Source organism: Vombatus ursinus, unplaced genomic scaffold (assembly GCF_900497805.2).
Source record: "Vombatus ursinus unplaced genomic scaffold, bare-nosed wombat genome assembly UNPS02014847.1, whole genome shotgun sequence".
In the NCBI taxonomy this organism is placed as follows: Eukaryota; Metazoa; Chordata; class Mammalia; order Diprotodontia; family Vombatidae; genus Vombatus; species Vombatus ursinus.
The window spans coordinates 4,822,723-4,839,267 of NW_020954625.1; the positions used below are offsets into that span (position 1 = coordinate 4,822,723).

Genomic DNA, 16,545 nt, shown 5'->3' on the forward strand with positions numbered 1-16,545 from the left:
GTGTGTGTGTGTGTGTGTGTGTGTGTGTGTGTGTGTGTGTGTGTGTGTGTGTTGGAGAGAGGGAGAGAACTGGGTTAGACCAGGTGCGTCGCCATGGCGAAGACTCAGAGGGTGGAGGACCCCTCCCCATGGCGTCTGCTCCTCCACATCTCTGTCAGCAATAGGAGAAGAAGGATGGGCTCTTCCTCCTTGTGATCCCCCAACTGGGCTGTTCCACGAGTCAGATCACTGCCAACATGGTTACTGGTCTATTCTGTGACACTGGAATATGAGCATTTTGTTTCTTTTCTTCTCTCTCTCTCTCTCCGTCTCTCTCTCTCTCTCCCTTCCTTCCTCCCTCTCCTTTCTTTCCTTCTTTCTTCTTCTTTGTCCCTCTCTCCTCTCTCTTTCTGTCAGTCTCCTCCCTTCCCCTCCCTCCTCCCTCCTCTGTCCCCTCATAACAATCCTATGAGTCCATCGTTTCAAGTGGCCTTCTATTATTGTATCAGGGCCAGAACACTAGAGTCCCCTCCAGTCGGCCTGCCCCACCCATCTCCCTTTCCCAATCCATATTGCCCCTGGCAACTTGTCTTCAACCCAGAGCTCCCACCAGCCCTGGGGTCCAAGCTGATTGTCTTGGCAAAAGCCAAGCAGCCTGCGAAAGCCCCTGCCGTGTTGGTTAGGGTGGCTTCAGTTTTGTGGGTGTGCATCCTGGTGTCTTCCTGGTGGAAGGTCTGAGCTAGGAAAGCCTGGGTTTCGGGTGAATTACACCCTCCTTGAGGCCCATGGTTAGCTCACCCTGCCTTCGTCAGTAATGTGTGCTTGACAGGGCAATAGTGCAGGGATAGAACTATTAGCCTTGGGAGCGAGCCTGGCGACCCATTGGCATGTGTAAATATATCCCAGTGTCCACAGTGTGTATTCCTGAATAAACTATTTCTTTCTCTTCTTCCTTTTCTTCTTCCCTTTATTCTCATAGAGAGTAACTAGATGAGAGGTGAGGTGACCTTCCCCCTGCCCCCCAAATGAAAAGCAATCATTTTTCTGGATCGAGATGTCACTTGGCTTCTGATTGTTGAACCCCAACTAAAACAGCCTTGCCCTTTGGCCCTCCAAAGGGCCTGCTCCCCAGCCATAAATATATGACCTCAAAGGGAGGTCTGAGAGCTGAGGGAGGGGGCTATGAGGCTGGGGAAAGTAGACTGCCCCTGCCTCAAGCCGGCCATCTCTTGCTCTGCCTGGGAGTTGGGTTTCAAAGGGCTGGGGTGAAGTGAAGGCCTCACCCCTAGTTTTTTGGACAGCCAGCCTTCAATTATCTGCAGCAACAGCAGCAACAGGAGATGTTGCTCACCCCAAAGAGCCGCTTATATTTGGCTTTGGAATGCACTTAGGCACATGCCACGAAGCGTGTGGTCAGCCCTGGAGTCAGGCAGAAGCCCCGGGCATGTAGGCACAAACAAGCGCCCAGCCACACCATGGTCCACACACAGCTATGCACACCCTCCAGTGCTTCCTCCCCCTGAGCAGGTCTGACTCAGCCAGGAATCTCAGAGTCTGAGTCTCTAATGGGGCGGGAGAGACGAGGTGATCTCCAAGACCCCGGAAGGCAGAGAATTGAGAATTCACTTTGATCTACTTCTGATCCCCCCTTAAATTCTTAAGAAGCATGTCATGGGTTGGGGCGGGAAGGAAGAGCATCAGTCTTAGTAACAGGTCAAGAAATGCCGACTGAAGGAGCCCACAGTTTGGAGAAAGAGAAGAAGAGAGATCTGCTTACCCGGTGTGGATAGTCACCACATTGACCCTAGGGAAAGAAAGAGAAACAGAGATGATTGTTAAGATGCCCCCTCACATTCGTAGCCTGGTGGTTTCTGTGGAGGGTTCCCCAATCTGCCAGTCACCGTGCTGCTAGTGTGGATCCTCAGGAGAAACCTGGGCCTCTTTCTTTTTATCCCCAGTGCTTCATATACAGTAAGTGCTTAATAAATGTATGTTGATTTAGACTAGCAGTGTCCCCTGGTACAAGTCATTTTACAGTGCTAAGCATTTGCCCCTTTGTATAATGGGGATGACAATGCTTCCACTCCCAGTCTTGTGGGGGTGAGGAGGGGGAAAGTACTTTGTAAACCTCAGAATGGGATAGATACCACAAAATCACATTCTGATTCTTTTGACTCTCTCAAATCTGAGGCTGTAGAAGGAAACTCATATCACGTCCCAGAAAAGTCAAGAAGCAATATATGGGCAGGTTTGGAATAACCCCAATGAGCAGAGGCTTTGGCCATGGAGGGGCTCCCTTTGGGCGAGCTCCAGAGCCTGCAAAACCTATTTCTAATCTCACTTTCTGTTTCCAAAATCAAATCTGGCCTAGGTAATAATAATAATGGACCGACTATACCCAGAGGAGGGAGCTACGTGGTGCCATAGTGCACAGAGCGCCGGGCCTTGAGTGGGGAAGACTCATCTTCCTGAGTTCAAACCTGGCCTCAGACACTTACTAGCTGCGTGACCCTGGGCCAGTCACTTCACCCTATCTGCCTTAGTTTCCTCATCTGTCAAATGAGCTGGAGAAGGAAATGGCAAACTACTCTAATATCTTTGCCAAGAAAATCCCAAATGGGGTCACGAAGAGTTGGACAGGACTGAAAAGGACTGAACAGCAACATATCCAGAGGAGAGGCACTTGCTTTAAATGGAAGAGAGAGCAGTGTAACCTTCAAAGCAGATGTTGGGCTCACTGTATGAAAAGCCTGGCACTATTGCCAGAGTAGAGCTAGTCTGATTTGGCCAAAGAATCTTAGAATCTCAGAGTAGGGAGGGTCCTCTTTGGCCATCTAATTGAGCCTCTACCTGGTGAGAATTCCTGTGACAAGTGGTTGTCCAGCCTCTGCTTGAAGACCTTCAAGAAAGGGGGACCGCTTTTCCTGGTCATCCCTTCCACTTCTGGACAGTTTTCATTGGTAGGCAGTTACTCCTGAGCCCATCGGTTTAGTAGAATGAGCTCTGGCCTTGGGGTCTGCTCTTAGCTGCTTACCAACTGTCTGATTCTGAGCCAGCCAGGTAACTTTTCTATGCCTCAGTTTCCTCATCTGTAAAACAAGGGGGCTGGACTCAATGGCCTCTAAGATTTTTTCCAGCTCTAAATCTATGAGTCTACATCATGTCTAAATCTGTTATTTTGTTTCTAATTCCACTCTCTGGGACCAGAGGGACAAATCTAATCCATCTTCCTCCACCAATCTACCTCCAGGCTAAACATGTCACCTAACATTGGATGAGTGCTGGAAGGGACCTTGGAGATTATGCAATCTGTTCTCTATTTTATACAGAAGAGGAAAATGAGCCCCGGAGAGCGGACATTACTTGCTCAGGATCCAACACCTAGTAAATAGCAAATCTAGAGTCTGAACCCGGGTCTCTGGCCTCTTCAACATTGGCTGGGAAAGTGTTCCTTGCTTTTTGAAGATGCTGGAACTGTTGAGTCTGGAGAGGAGAACACTGACGGGGGATGCAATTTCTGCCTTCAAATGTGTGAGTGGCTGTCATGTAGAAGAAGGATTAGCCTCATTCTTTGAGACCCCATGGGACAGAATTGGGAACAATGATTGGAGGTTGCCAAGAGACACATTTCCGTTCAATTCAAGGAAAACTTTCCTAAGGACTGGAGCAGTCCTAATTGAAACGGCTGCCATGGGAACCCTCCACCTGGAGGTCTTTGAACAGAGGTGGGGTGACCACTGCGTAGGGATGCTGAAGAAGTGGTTCCTGATGGGCACAGGTTGGACTGCCTGCTGAGATCTCTTAAAACTCTTTGGTTCTGTGACTCCATATCCACGGCTCTCCCTGCCATGCTCATGTCATCATTCTGTTGTTCAGACGTTTTTGACTCTGTGACCCCATTTGGGGTTTTCCTGGAGTGGTTTGCCATTTCCTTTTCCAGCTCATTTTACAGAAGAAACTGAGGCAAACAGGGTAAATGACTTGCCCAGAGTCACGCAGCTAGTAAGTACTTGAGGCCAGATTTGAACTCAGGAAGATGAATCTTCCTGACTCCAGGTCAGGTACTCTATCCACTGTGCCACCTAGCTGCCCTTCCCTACCATGCTATGCCATGCCAAATCAAAAAATCAGTGTTAAAAATCCATGATTTGGGGGCAGCAAGGTGGCGCAGTGAATAGAGCACTGGCTCTGGAGTCAGGAGGACCTGAGTTCAAATGTGACCTCAGACATAACAATCACTAGCTGTGGGATTGCCTCACCAAAAAAAAAGGCCATAGTTTCTCTTGATCTCTTGGGAGGCTTCATGTTTCATTAAAAGTAAATGCTACAAATCCACAGGGAAACTTACCTTTTCTCCTTTTGGTCCTGGGGGTCCCTGCAAAGAGAAATTAGAAAACAAAAATAAAGGTGAGGAACTGAGGCCTGCGGTGAAGAATGTTCCCTCCTCCCCTCCACCTTCCGGTTTCCCTGGCTTCCTTCAAGACTTGGCCCCAACCCCACCTTCTTCAGGCTTTTCATGGTTCTCACTCTCCCTGCTTCTCCCAGCTGGTGCCTTGCTCTTGAGATTACCCTTTATCTTCTCTGTGGAGATCTTCTGTATACTTACTAATTGATATGCTGTCTCTTCCATTAGACAGTGAATTACTTGAAAGGCAGGGACTAGATTTTTGCCTTTGTTTTTAGCCACTGAATTTAGCACAGTGCCTAGCACACAGTAGGTGTTTACTACATGCCGGTTGACTCAAAGTTGACTGGGAAAGTGCCATTTCTGATAGGAATGCCACACCCGATCTGAGGACTTACCTGTTGTCCCTTGGGACCTGATAGACCCTGGTAGGAGAAGGAAACATATCCAGTCAGCTGAGACAAAGCCAAGGATTAAGAGGAAAATCAACAGAATCACAAAGTTTTCACTGATACAGACACTCCTGAATCTAGGGAGCTGGTGACATTATAGAGAAAGCACTGGGCTTGAAGTCAGGATGACCTGAATTCTAATTTTTCTCAGACACTTCACTCAAGTGATCCTGGGTTTCATCTTTCAGCCTGTTTCCTCATCTGCAAAATGGGGTTAATAATAGCACCTACCTCATAGGGTTGTTGTGAAGCTTTGCAAACTTCAAAGCACAATATAAATGCTAGTTATTATAATAATATTATTATGTTGTAATTATATTAATATGATTATTATAATGTTAATAATAATTATTATCTAGCTTAGGAGTGGGGAGAGGGAAAGAAGGTGGAAATAGGTAGAGAAAGGCTTGATTTATTTCTCAGACTGCCCTTGGCAAACAGATGGGGTGCCCCCTCCCTCTCTTCATTAAAAACATCCAGGGAGCATGCAGGGGTGGAGGAGGTCTTCACCCCACTTATCCCCTAACCCTAGCCTTCACAGGAAGGAGTCAAAAGGCAGGATGACGCCACTATGGCACAGTAACCAGGCTGAAGAATGTCATTTAGTTTGATGAGCATTTATCAAAAATTCCTACTATGTGCTAGGCCACATGCCAGGATACAAGAACACAACAAAATAATCCATGCCTTCAAGGAGAAGCAGGTTTGCATCCAGCCTCAGACACTTATTAGCTGCATGGTTCTGGGCAAGTCCCTTAACTTGCCTGGGCCTCAGTTTCCTCATCTATAAAATGAAGGTGTTGGGTGTGATGGCCTCCCAGGCCCCTTCCAGCTCTATGAGGCCACATTCCACTGACAGAAGAAGGTATTCAAAACAGGAAAAGGCAAAGGAGACTTGCACCAGCCCCCCAGGAAGGAGGCCAGATAGCCCTTTCCTAAGCATGAGCATAGTTAATATTTATACAGTGCTTTACAAAGCACTTTATGTATGCTATCTCATTTGGACCTTACAGCAACTTTCTGAGGGTGGGTAGCATAGACGTTATTATTATTCCCATTTTACAGGTGAGGATGTAGAGGTCTAGAGAGATTAATTGACTTGTCCAGGGCCACAGAACTAGTAAGCGAGGAAGAGCTAGATTCAAATCCTACTACATCCCTACTTATTAGCTGACTAATGGAGGTCATTTCTCTTCTGTAAGACTCAGTTCCCTCACCTGTAAAATGGGAATAATAATGCTTGTTGTTCTCACCTCACAGGTTGTTGCGGGACCCAAATAAGATAATGTCTTTGCAAACTTTAAGGTGCTTTGTGATAATGGGCCCTCCCATCCTTCATGAAGACTCCCTGTGCCGGGGGGGGGGGTGTGGGGGGTGTGGTGGGAAGCCAGGCTGACTGTGTCTGTCTTTCGGGTGTAACAGAAGGCCAGTGAGTTTAAAGGGGATATATTGAGCTAGAATTCAAACTGACATCTTGTGACTTCCAAACCCGTGGTCTTTCCCCCACACCATCTGATTCCTCAGAGATAGCCCAGGAGCAATGGGGTGGGGGAGCTTGGCAGGAGGAGGGAAGGAACGGGAGCCCCCTTGCAGCTTTTGAACCTAGGGATGGAGGTGGGCTCTGGACTTAGGGTTGCCTTTTGCTCAGGAGATGAAAGTGGAGCCTAGCAGAAGTCCTGAGGTGAGGTTGGGCCACATGGGATGGAGCATTAACTTGGCTACCTAGAGTCTGTTCCACGTTCGAGAGTCAGGGAAAGTAGACTTTCCCTATTGGAGATCCAACCCAGTGCACCGGAAATGGAGACAGGAACTCAGGAGTTAAGGTTCGGCTTGCTCACTCTGCTGGGGGAACCAGGTGCCCTGAAGCTGGGGTAGTGGTGGTGGAGAGATGCTCTCCTCTCCAATCTCTTCCTGAAGACAGGAAGGCAGAATCTGGTATGTCCCAAATACGGCTCCACTCTCCCCAGCTGCCTCTGGGAGGCATCAGCAGAGAAAGACAAACCAGCTAGAATGATGGTGTTAGGAAGTGAGAGAGAAAGAAAGAAAAAGAATGTGGAAAAGAGACAAAAAAGAAAAAAGGGAGCGAGAGAGTCCCTGAGAGACAGCGGAGGGCGGAGGGTGGCAGCCAGATGATAAGCAAGGCAAGAAAACGACTTTAAACAGTGTTGTTAAATGAATAGTTCCTAGCTGTCAAGCCAAGTCAAACAGAGGCCAATGATGCCGGGGCCTGTCTCATTTTGATAGATGGTGATGGTGTGGAAGGGGAAATAGAAAATACCCTTTGGCTGATTCGGGAGGGAGACGGCTCCTCAATCCCGTCTTTCCTTTTTGTTGGCTCTCTTTGGACTTGGCGGGGTGCTGGGAGTAGTCCCTGCAGTGGAAGGCATGCAGACGGGCTGGGAAGATGGGCGGTTCATGGAAGAAAGGCTAGGTCCTAGGGAGGAAACTTGCCTTCCTCATAAGGACAAAGGCCATGCTCACCACAACCCAACAGGGTAAATCATCCAAGCATCACCTCCATTTTACAGAAGGGAAAACTGAGGCCCAGAGAGAGGGGGAGAAAGTTACCCAAGCTCATAGAGCCAGTGTTGTGAAGAGCTGCAGCTAGCATAATGGAGCGGTGGCTGCCCGAGGCCACTGGAAGAGGGGGAGGGGAAGAGCAACTGAAGAGATGCTACGGCAAGGAAGTGGGAGAAAACCACTTCATCTTTATGGGCCTCAGTTTCCTCAACTGAAAAATGACGAGGTTGGACCCAATGGCCTTCTAAGTTCTAAATCGATGATCCTGTGTTCCCGTGAACCTACCTGGGATTCAGAGGTGAAGGTGGAAGTTAGAAAGCCCGCTTTAGCTTGTGATCTTGGCCAAGCTACTTCCTCTCTCCAGGCCTCACTGATCTCACTGCCAAGTTAGGGAGTCAGACTACATGACCCAGATCCCTTCCAGCTCCTAAATTCTCTAAGGTTCTAGGAGCACAGTGGCAGTCCCTACGTCCCATGTCAGGAATTAAAAGACTGGGGCCTGAATCCTGGCTTGCTCATGTGCCATCTTGGTAACGTCCTCTCTGGGCCTCAGGTTCCCCATCTGTAAAATGAGCGGTTCGGACCAGAAGACCTCCTGCCAGAGGTCCTGCTAGACCTGCGGCATACCTGTAGAGCATCACCTTGATTGATGCCTTTCTAATGCACTCCCTGGGAATATTGTGTGTTATAGTCATTCACGCATGTGACTTTTCCCCTTACTGGACCATGAATTCCATGAGGGCAGGGATTTTCCATCTGAGGTTCAGATAAACCCTCTGTAGGCCTCCAATCATGCGACAACAGTGGTTGAGTTTTATCTAAACTAAACAGCAAGCACTTTTAACAAATGTTTGACTAATGAATGAGTGAACGTGGAATTATCCCTACTTTATAGATGGGTAAGCCAGGGCCCAGGAAAATGAAGCAACAAGCCCAAGATCACAGCCTGAGTTAAAAGCGGAACCCTGACTACAACTCAGGTGCTGCTTGCCTGTCTGGTTTTCTACCCAGGGGCAGAAGGTACGCTGCCTTGCCTGGGCAGGTCTGGCTGCCCATTCTCCAGCAGCTTTACAGCTGTGGCTTGTGAACAGCCTCACCAGCCTTTGGAGGGAGGAGGTTTCAGGCTGGGCAGCCTGAACCGTTTCTGGCCAGGAGTCGGCTGCAAAGGGCCAGAGAGAAGGCTCGCTCCTCCTCTGGGCAGCTGAAGTTACAGCCGGCCCCTGCACTGGGGAGAATGCCCAGGCCCGTAGGTGTGAGCCGGAGCATCGTTCCCTCGTGCTCACATGCTCGGTCCATCTGCTGTTAACTGTCTGCTCAGCCTCCTCTCCTGTTTCACAAGACAATGTCACCAGGCCCATCCCAGATAGAGGGTGGGCTTTCAGCCTAGGGGAACATTTCCCAACCCAGCAGGGCTGTCGAGCTAAGCATACGCCAGATTCCTGAAGAAGAAAACACACACACATAAACACACACATGCTCTCATACACAAATACCCACATGCAAACGCATAATGTATAAACATAAGACACATATACACACAAACACACAAAATACCTCCACACAAACACATACACAACAAACCTATCCATGAACACATACAAATATACACATGTACAAATACATACACATATACACACAAACACACACAACACCCCTACACATATAAACACACCCACATACAGACACATACACATAACACATATAAACACACAAAGACAGCCCCCCCTCACAGATATAAATATACACACATACACACACATGTAAACACCCACACACAAATACACACATACACACAAATGCACATAACAAACACACACACACACACACAGATCAGGAGGCTGAGGTAGGGAGAGGTGGTTGGACAGGAGAACTCACTTCTCCATCTCAGCCACTACGGATTATCAGAGCTAACATGGACCAGAGCTTTAACAGTTGTGGCCTGCTTTTCATTTTTAGGATAGCCCTATGAGGCAAGTAGTGCAAATATCCCCATTTTACAGATAAGGAAATGGAGGCTCAGAGAGATCTGGCTCATGAAAGGCGTGAAAGTGTGGTAGAATGTAAAAGAAAGAGGGGTCTTGAGTCAGAGGACCCAAAATTGAATGCCAACCTTGGGCAATTCACCTAATCTCTTCCAAGCCTCACTTTCCTGATCTGTAAAAATAAAGGGGGTGTCCATGACTCCTTCTAGCACTCAGTTCTGTCACTTGCCCAGGATCTCACAACTACTGGCTATTAGAGCCAGGACTCAAGCCCAGGTACCCTGGCCTGAGGCCCAATGTGCTTTTTTCCACTTCATGTGGAGAATCCTAAGGAGGGAAGGCCAAGCAGCCTGCCCAAGGGGGACTCCACCCCTGCTGGGCTTGGAACAGTCTGAGTTACTGAGTAAGGTTTCTTCAAATGTGAGAGCTCATTGTTTTTAAATTGTCTCAGCTATGACCCAATGAGACCCACCTCACCCCTCCATTCCCTGCTCAAGATCTTACCATCTCCCCCTTCGGTCCAGGGTAACCCTGAAAGAGAAGATAGTGAGGGCCAGACAGGATAATTTCTAAACAGAGAAGCCTGCTCTACCTCTCTACCTTCTTCTCTCCTCCCCTCTTTTCCTCCCTCCCTCCCTTTCTTCCTCCTTTCTTTCCTGCTTCCTTTCCCTCCTTCCTTCTTTCATTCCTCCTTTCCTCCTTCCCTTCCTTCCTTCCTTCTTTCCTTCCTTCCTTCTTCCTATGCCCAAGGCCCTGTACAGGAGCAGCTGCCTGCCCTAGGGAGGTGAGGTAAGGGGATCGAGGGCAGTGCGGGATGTGTGTCCACTGGGGAGAAGGCTGCCTCCCTCCCCCAAACCTAGGCTACTGCTAAGGAATCCTGGTTACTTGAGTGGAAAAGACCATGGCACACAGGCCTTGTGGCTGAACTGTGTAAACACGGGTTAGTCCATCCTAGGGAAGAATGAGCTCAGTTGCCAGTTCCCTGATCTTCAGTGGTGTGTGGCAGTCAGTTAGTGCCGAGCTGGCTCTGGCCATGAGCAGTCTTGCTTCCAAGACAGCTGGCATTTTTCCTCACTGGAGCTCTGGGAGTCTGAAGGAGCTGACTCCTTGTCTACCCACATAGGCCTTGACACATGAACTACTCCTTCTCTGTTTCATCATGTCTTGGCAATAGTGGCAATGTGGGCATTCTTAATTCATTGGGATCTCTTTCTCTAGGCAGGATTTGGATCTGGGGACCTTTCAGGTGAGAAAATCAGACTATGCCCTTTCACACACACACACACACACACACACACAAAAGCAAAACAAACCCTACAAAACCATTTCTCTCCAGGTGATACCAGGGTAAAGTGCCCACTAAGGGCGTTCTTGACAGGGAACATGGCAGAATGCAAGCTGGAATAATAACTAACACTTCCAGGGGAGTCTCTGAGGTTTAGAAAATGCTTTCCTCTCAATAGCCCTGTGAAGTAGGCATTAGGATATTATTATTCCCATTTTGCAGATGAGAAAGCTGAGGCAGAGCAGTGAGGTCACTTGCCCAGAGGTTACCCAGCTAGTTCAATGTTCATCTCAATGCACATGGCTCCCAGATCTCTATATCCAGCCCTTGTCCCTAGTCCAGTATCACCAATTCCCCACTGGACATGTCACACACACAGGACCTGTCCTGCCCTGGAGCCATCTTAAACCTGACATGTCCCAAACAGAACTCCCCATGTTCTCCCCTTACTTCCAACCCAGCCCTTTTCTAATTTTTACTGAGGGCACCACCACTGGCCAGTTCCCCAGGTTAGACACCCCAGAGTCATACTGGGCTCCTCACTCTCTTCCCTCCCCTCATCCCCAAGTCCAATCTGTTTTGATGCATTGTCATTCTGTTCCTGTATCATCTCAATCAGTCCTCTTCTCTCCACTCACAGCCACCACCCCAGTTCCTTTGTCGCCCAGTCTCGCCTGGACTACTGTAATGGCCTTCCCAGTGGTCTCCCTGCTTCCGGTCTCTCCCCTTTCCAGTCCATAGTCCACACAAGCCAGACACTGTGCTAAGCCTGGGGGTTACGAATAAGAAAAAAGAAAGACAGTCCCTTAGGGAGCTAACAATCTAAGGGTCCTATATGATCTCCTCTGTTTGGCATTTAAAAACTTTTATAATCAGGCTCCCACTGACCTTTCCAGTCTAACTGCATCATTCTCCTTCATATTGGGTTGTTTAGTCAAATCGGCCAGTCGGCTTACTCTCACATAATATAGCCCATCTCCTCCCTCCATGCTTTTGAACAGAGGTCACTTAAGCCTAGAAAGCTCTCCTTCTTCACCTTGGCCACTTGGAAACCCCACTGTCTTTCTAAGCTCAGCAGAAGTACCACCTCCCACATGAGGTTCTTCTTGATACACCCAGCATAGTGCTTCCCCCAGGGAAGTTACCTTGTATTTACTTTATATATCTCTTGTATCCCCTTATATGTGGGCCAGTTATAGAGAAGCTTCCAACCTGCCTCAATAGAAGGAGTTTCCTCACTAGGAGTTCCCTATCCCAATGAAATCACAGGTCTGGTCACTATCCCTATTCCTAAAAGTGCACATTTTGTTTCCTCTGATAGACTGGAAGCTCCTTGAGGGCAGGGACTATTCTTTGTATCTCTGGTGCCTAGCATAGTGTCTGGCACACAGTAGGTGCTTAAAAAATGTTTGCTTTAAAACTATAAGAGTCAGAGCTGAGATCTGAAACTAGTCTTCTAATCCCAAGTTGAGGGTACTATCTACTATACCAGGCAGGATCTGGAGATTGAATTTTGAATCCTAGCCGGGCAACTGTGGGCAGGTCCCTTTCCCGACTTGAACATCATTTTCCTTATCTATAAAATGGGGATAATAATACCTGTACTATCTACATCACAGGGTTTTGTGGCGAGAGTGCTTTAGAAATTTTAAAATGCTCCAGGAATGTGAATTATTCTTAATGAAGGGAAAGAAATCCCGAAAGGGCAACATAGAGCTGGAGGGCTGTGGGAAAAGTGAAGAGGGTAATGGAGTGGGGATCAGGGAGAAGATCATGGGCTGAATGTAAATGAGTGAGCCCCCTGTCTTTTCTCGCCTTAGCTGGAATTCCTTCTTTCCTCCTTCCTGAGTCTTGACATGTCTCCCTCTCTTCCTCCCCCTCCTTTCACTCTCCCCTTTGGCAAATGTCTGGCTTCAGGCACCGTGCCTTCGCATATATACTTATGAATCTGCTCTTGAGATGACCTTGGCTTCTGGGGTCATCTCCCAAATGTTATACAGCTCTGGAATTCCCTTCCTTCCCCCACCTCCAAGGATAGAGTTGCTTTCCTAGGTCCTTAAAGAGAATCATACTTTTCCTTTAATTTTTTCTAGAAACCCTCAGAGGGAAGCCAAGAATCTCTCAGCAGGACCAACAGAGTGAACTGGCATCAGGGAGGAAGGTGAAAAGCCTGAGGAGAAAGCAGCCACCTACCGGTTTGCCATCTAAGCCGATGGGGCCCTGAAACAGAGAAAGACAGAAAAGGGTTGGTTAAGGGCTGTATGTTCTGTTAAACATAATTACCTTATCTTTCCCAGTGAACTCAGCCCTTGAAAAGAGGGACAATAAGGAAGAGGTACTTCTTGAGAAATTATGCATCAGAGGGGAACCTTGAGTCCCCAGACAGAGACTCCACCATTCAAAAATGGCACAGTGCATAGAGCACTGGACTTGGAGTGAGGAAGACCTAGATTTGATGCCTGCCCCTGGCACTTGTGAGTGAAGGCAGGCAAGTCACTGACTTCCTTATGCCTCAGTTTCCTGGTTTGTAAAATGAAGAGTTTGATTTAGATGACCTCTATGGTCCCTTCCAGGTCCAAATTTATGAGCTTATAAAAAATTCCCAGCACCTTTCCTCCCCATCTGGAGCCTCGCTATGTCAGTTGTCCTTCTGCTGTGGCCCCTTGCTTCCCATGGCTAGTGAGACTGTGAGTATCATACAGACAGAGCTGGAAGAGACCTTGGAGGTCATTTAGTCCAAACCTCTCATTTTACAGAGGAGGAAACTGAGGTGCAGAGGTTACGTGACCTGTCCAGGGTCATGCAGCTAGCAAATAGATTTAAATCCAGGCCTGCCAGACATCTTCCCCATTCCTTGGATCTTTCGGCTGGCTAGAGTGCTGGGCCTAGAGTCAGTAAGAGCTGAGTTCAAATCAAGCCTCAGACACTTGATAGCTGTATGACCCTGGGCAAGTCACTTAACCTCTGTCCACCTCAGTTTCCTTACCTGTAAAATGGGAGTAATAGCAGCACTCAGAGCTGTGGTGAGGATTAAATGGGATAATAAACATGAAGGGCTTTGTAAATCTTAAAATGCTGTGTAAATATTAGCTATTATTATCTCTGTTCTCTGTGTCCAAGCCAGGTCAGGGGCCCTTTCCCTCCAGGGTGAGTCTTCTTGAGTCCCTTGCTACACTGCCATGGGCAACTAGGTGGCGCTGCAGTGGATAGAATGCTGAGCCTGAAGTAAGGAAGACTCTTCCTGAGTTCAAATCCAGCCTCAGACACTTACTAGCTGTGTGACCCTGGCAAGTCACTATTTGCCTCATCTGTAAAATGAGCTGGAGAAGCAAACGGCAAACCACTCCAGTATCTTTGCCAAGAAAACCCTAAAATGGGGCTCACGTAGAGTCAGACCCTCCTGAAACGACTGAACAACAATGAAAACGACAGTGTCAGGTCAGTCTGGGGTTAGTCAGCCTCTTCAGCAGAAGCAGAGAGGTTGCTGGGTTTTGCTGCTTGCTTTCTCTGTCCACTTTCTCTCTCTCTAACAACTAGGAGCAGTCCTAGCTCTGATCTACCCCATGTCTGGCTTCATTTTTGGAAGGGCTGAGGAGTAGAGCACTCCATGAAAGCACCACTGTTGCTTCAGAGGGGAATGCCAACACAAGGGATAACTCAGTGCAATGAGGCCCAGCTGAAATGGATGGGCAAGGGCATTTACAGAAACCATCCCCACTCACCGGAAATCCAGGAAAGCCTCTTGTGCCGGGCTGACCCTGAAAAGGAGAAAAAAGAAAGAGTAATCAAAAAAGTGAGCAAGCCTGGGAGACAATGACTCCTACCCCCCCGGGGGCTCCAAGCCCCCTTTTCTTCTTACAGCAATAACTTTGGGTTCTAGAGTGGGAAGACCTTGGTGATCATCCAGCCGAATCCTCTTATTGTATAGTTGTGGAAACTGAGACCCAGAAAAGAAAAGTGACAAGCCCAAAGTCATACAGTAGGAAGTGACGGGCGCCAGGATTTGAACACGGGTTCGTTGACTCTCTCCCTTGCTATTTTCTGGACTACACATTCTCTTTGAATGATGGAAAGGGAAGGTAGAGTTAGTGAGCCTGAAGGGTGGGCACAGAAAGAGAGAAGCTGGAGGAATTCATCTGAAATTAATTCATTCAACAAACATTTATTAAGCCCTGGCTGTTTGCAGGGCATTGAGATTGATAGAAAGTTTAGATAAGACACAGTCCTATCCAAAGGCATGCACAGTATGTTTCATTAGTATTGTAACCAGGAATTTTTAAAAAATGCACACATTTATTAAATACTCTATCATAAATGCTATTATTTTTATTTATTAAAATAAATAACTAAATTTTTTTAAAAAAATACAGTTTTAAAAAATGTGACAAAAAATACCATATTTGTTTTGAAATATTATGATGTGTCAGGGCATACCCAGCATGCCCTGCACATGTGCTTATGGTCCTGCCCTTGACTGGCAAGTGTCTCCATTTTAAATTTTTTTGGGAGAAGGAGATGGTGATGGGTTTAAGGGGGTTTCCTAGAGCTCCTAGGCCTTACGAAAGACAAAATAGTAGGAAGGAAAAAGGACTTGATGGAGAATCAGGAGAACTAGGTTTGGCCAGCTGTGTGACTGACCATGGGCAAGTCACTTCCTCTCCCTCAGTTTCCTTCTCTGTGAAACGAGAGGGTTGAATCAGATGATTACTCTGAGATCTTTCCCAACTCTTTTGAGCTATCACAGTCTGTGTCCTGGGGTAACACATAGGCTGAGCAAGAGAGCTCAGTGAAATGGGCCAATATTGAATTGAGGGCACGGGATGGCTAACTTTAGTATTCGGTGGGTCTATGCCGTGAGTAGAAGGGATAAGGTAATAGCAAAGTGGACAACTCAACATTTGAGATCTGCCTCCATGCCTACCTAAATATAAGGTGAAAGTCACTTGGCTACCCTGAGCCTGCTTCCTCATATGTAAGTGGGGAGAATGTCCCACCTTCACAAAAGAGGCACTTTGAGGGTCTGAGCAGCAAACATACAGAAGCACCACCAAACCCTTTAGCATTATAGAAATGTAAGGCAATAGAATCACAGCTAACACATTAGTACACATTGCTTGCTAGCTCTCTCTAGGGTAGCTAGGTGGCTCCATGGCTAGCACTGCAGTCCTGGAGTCAGGAAGACTCGTTTTCCTGAGTTCAAATCTATCCTAAGACATTTACATTATGTGACCCTGGGCAAGTCACTTAATTCTGTTTGCTTCAGTTTCCTCATCCGTAAAATGAGCTGGAGAAGGAAATTGCAAACCCCTCCAGTATTTTTGCCAAGAAAACCCCAAAGGGGGTCACAAAGAGTCAAACACTAACAACAACAAAAGCTCTGTCTAAAGGCAGTTAAGTGGTATAAAGAATACAGGAGGCCCTGAGTTCAAATGTTCCCTCAGATACTTACTGCATGGCTTGGGTAAATCTCTTGGCCTTAGTTTCCCCATTTATAAAATGGGGACAATCATAGCACCTACTTCACAGGGTTATTAAGAAGATCAAATGAGATAGAACATGAAAAGGGCTTTGCATCCTAAGAAGAGCGATATAAATACTAGTTATTATTATCTATCACTGTAATTACATATTCATATAATCCTCAAAAAGGGCTTGCCAGAGGAAGTGACCCTAGGTTCTCAGAGGCTCTGGAAGTTTCCAGGATAGGAACAGGGCTTGTGACTTGATTGGTATAAGGAACTTCCAAGTGAGGAAATGCCCTCTTCCAATGCAGGCCAGCATCTTCATTACAACTCAGAGTCTTACAGTGTGGCCTAAAATGAAGAAGAGGTTAGTGACTGGCTGGAGGTCACACAGCCAGGATGTGCCCACAGAAGCAGAACTCGAACCCAGATCTTCCTTGCTTGAGGCCAGCTCATTATG

General features: G+C 47.4%; 1 protein-coding gene across 1 annotated transcript in view; it reads right to left on the bottom strand.

The window, feature by feature from the left end:
- Positions 1-16,545, bottom strand: part of COL13A1 (collagen type XIII alpha 1 chain) — a 212,940-nt gene that overhangs the window by 82,664 nt on the left and 113,731 nt on the right. Inside the window, exons 8-13 of the mRNA XM_027840607.1 lie at positions 14,346-14,381; positions 12,817-12,843; positions 9,843-9,869; positions 4,783-4,809; positions 4,328-4,354; positions 1,757-1,783 (exon numbers count right to left, since the gene is read on the bottom strand). Of these exons, the coding sequence (XP_027696408.1) occupies positions 1,757-1,783; positions 4,328-4,354; positions 4,783-4,809; positions 9,843-9,869; positions 12,817-12,843; positions 14,346-14,381 (171 nt within the window). The remainder of the gene's footprint in view (positions 1-1,756; positions 1,784-4,327; positions 4,355-4,782; positions 4,810-9,842; positions 9,870-12,816; positions 12,844-14,345; positions 14,382-16,545) is intronic.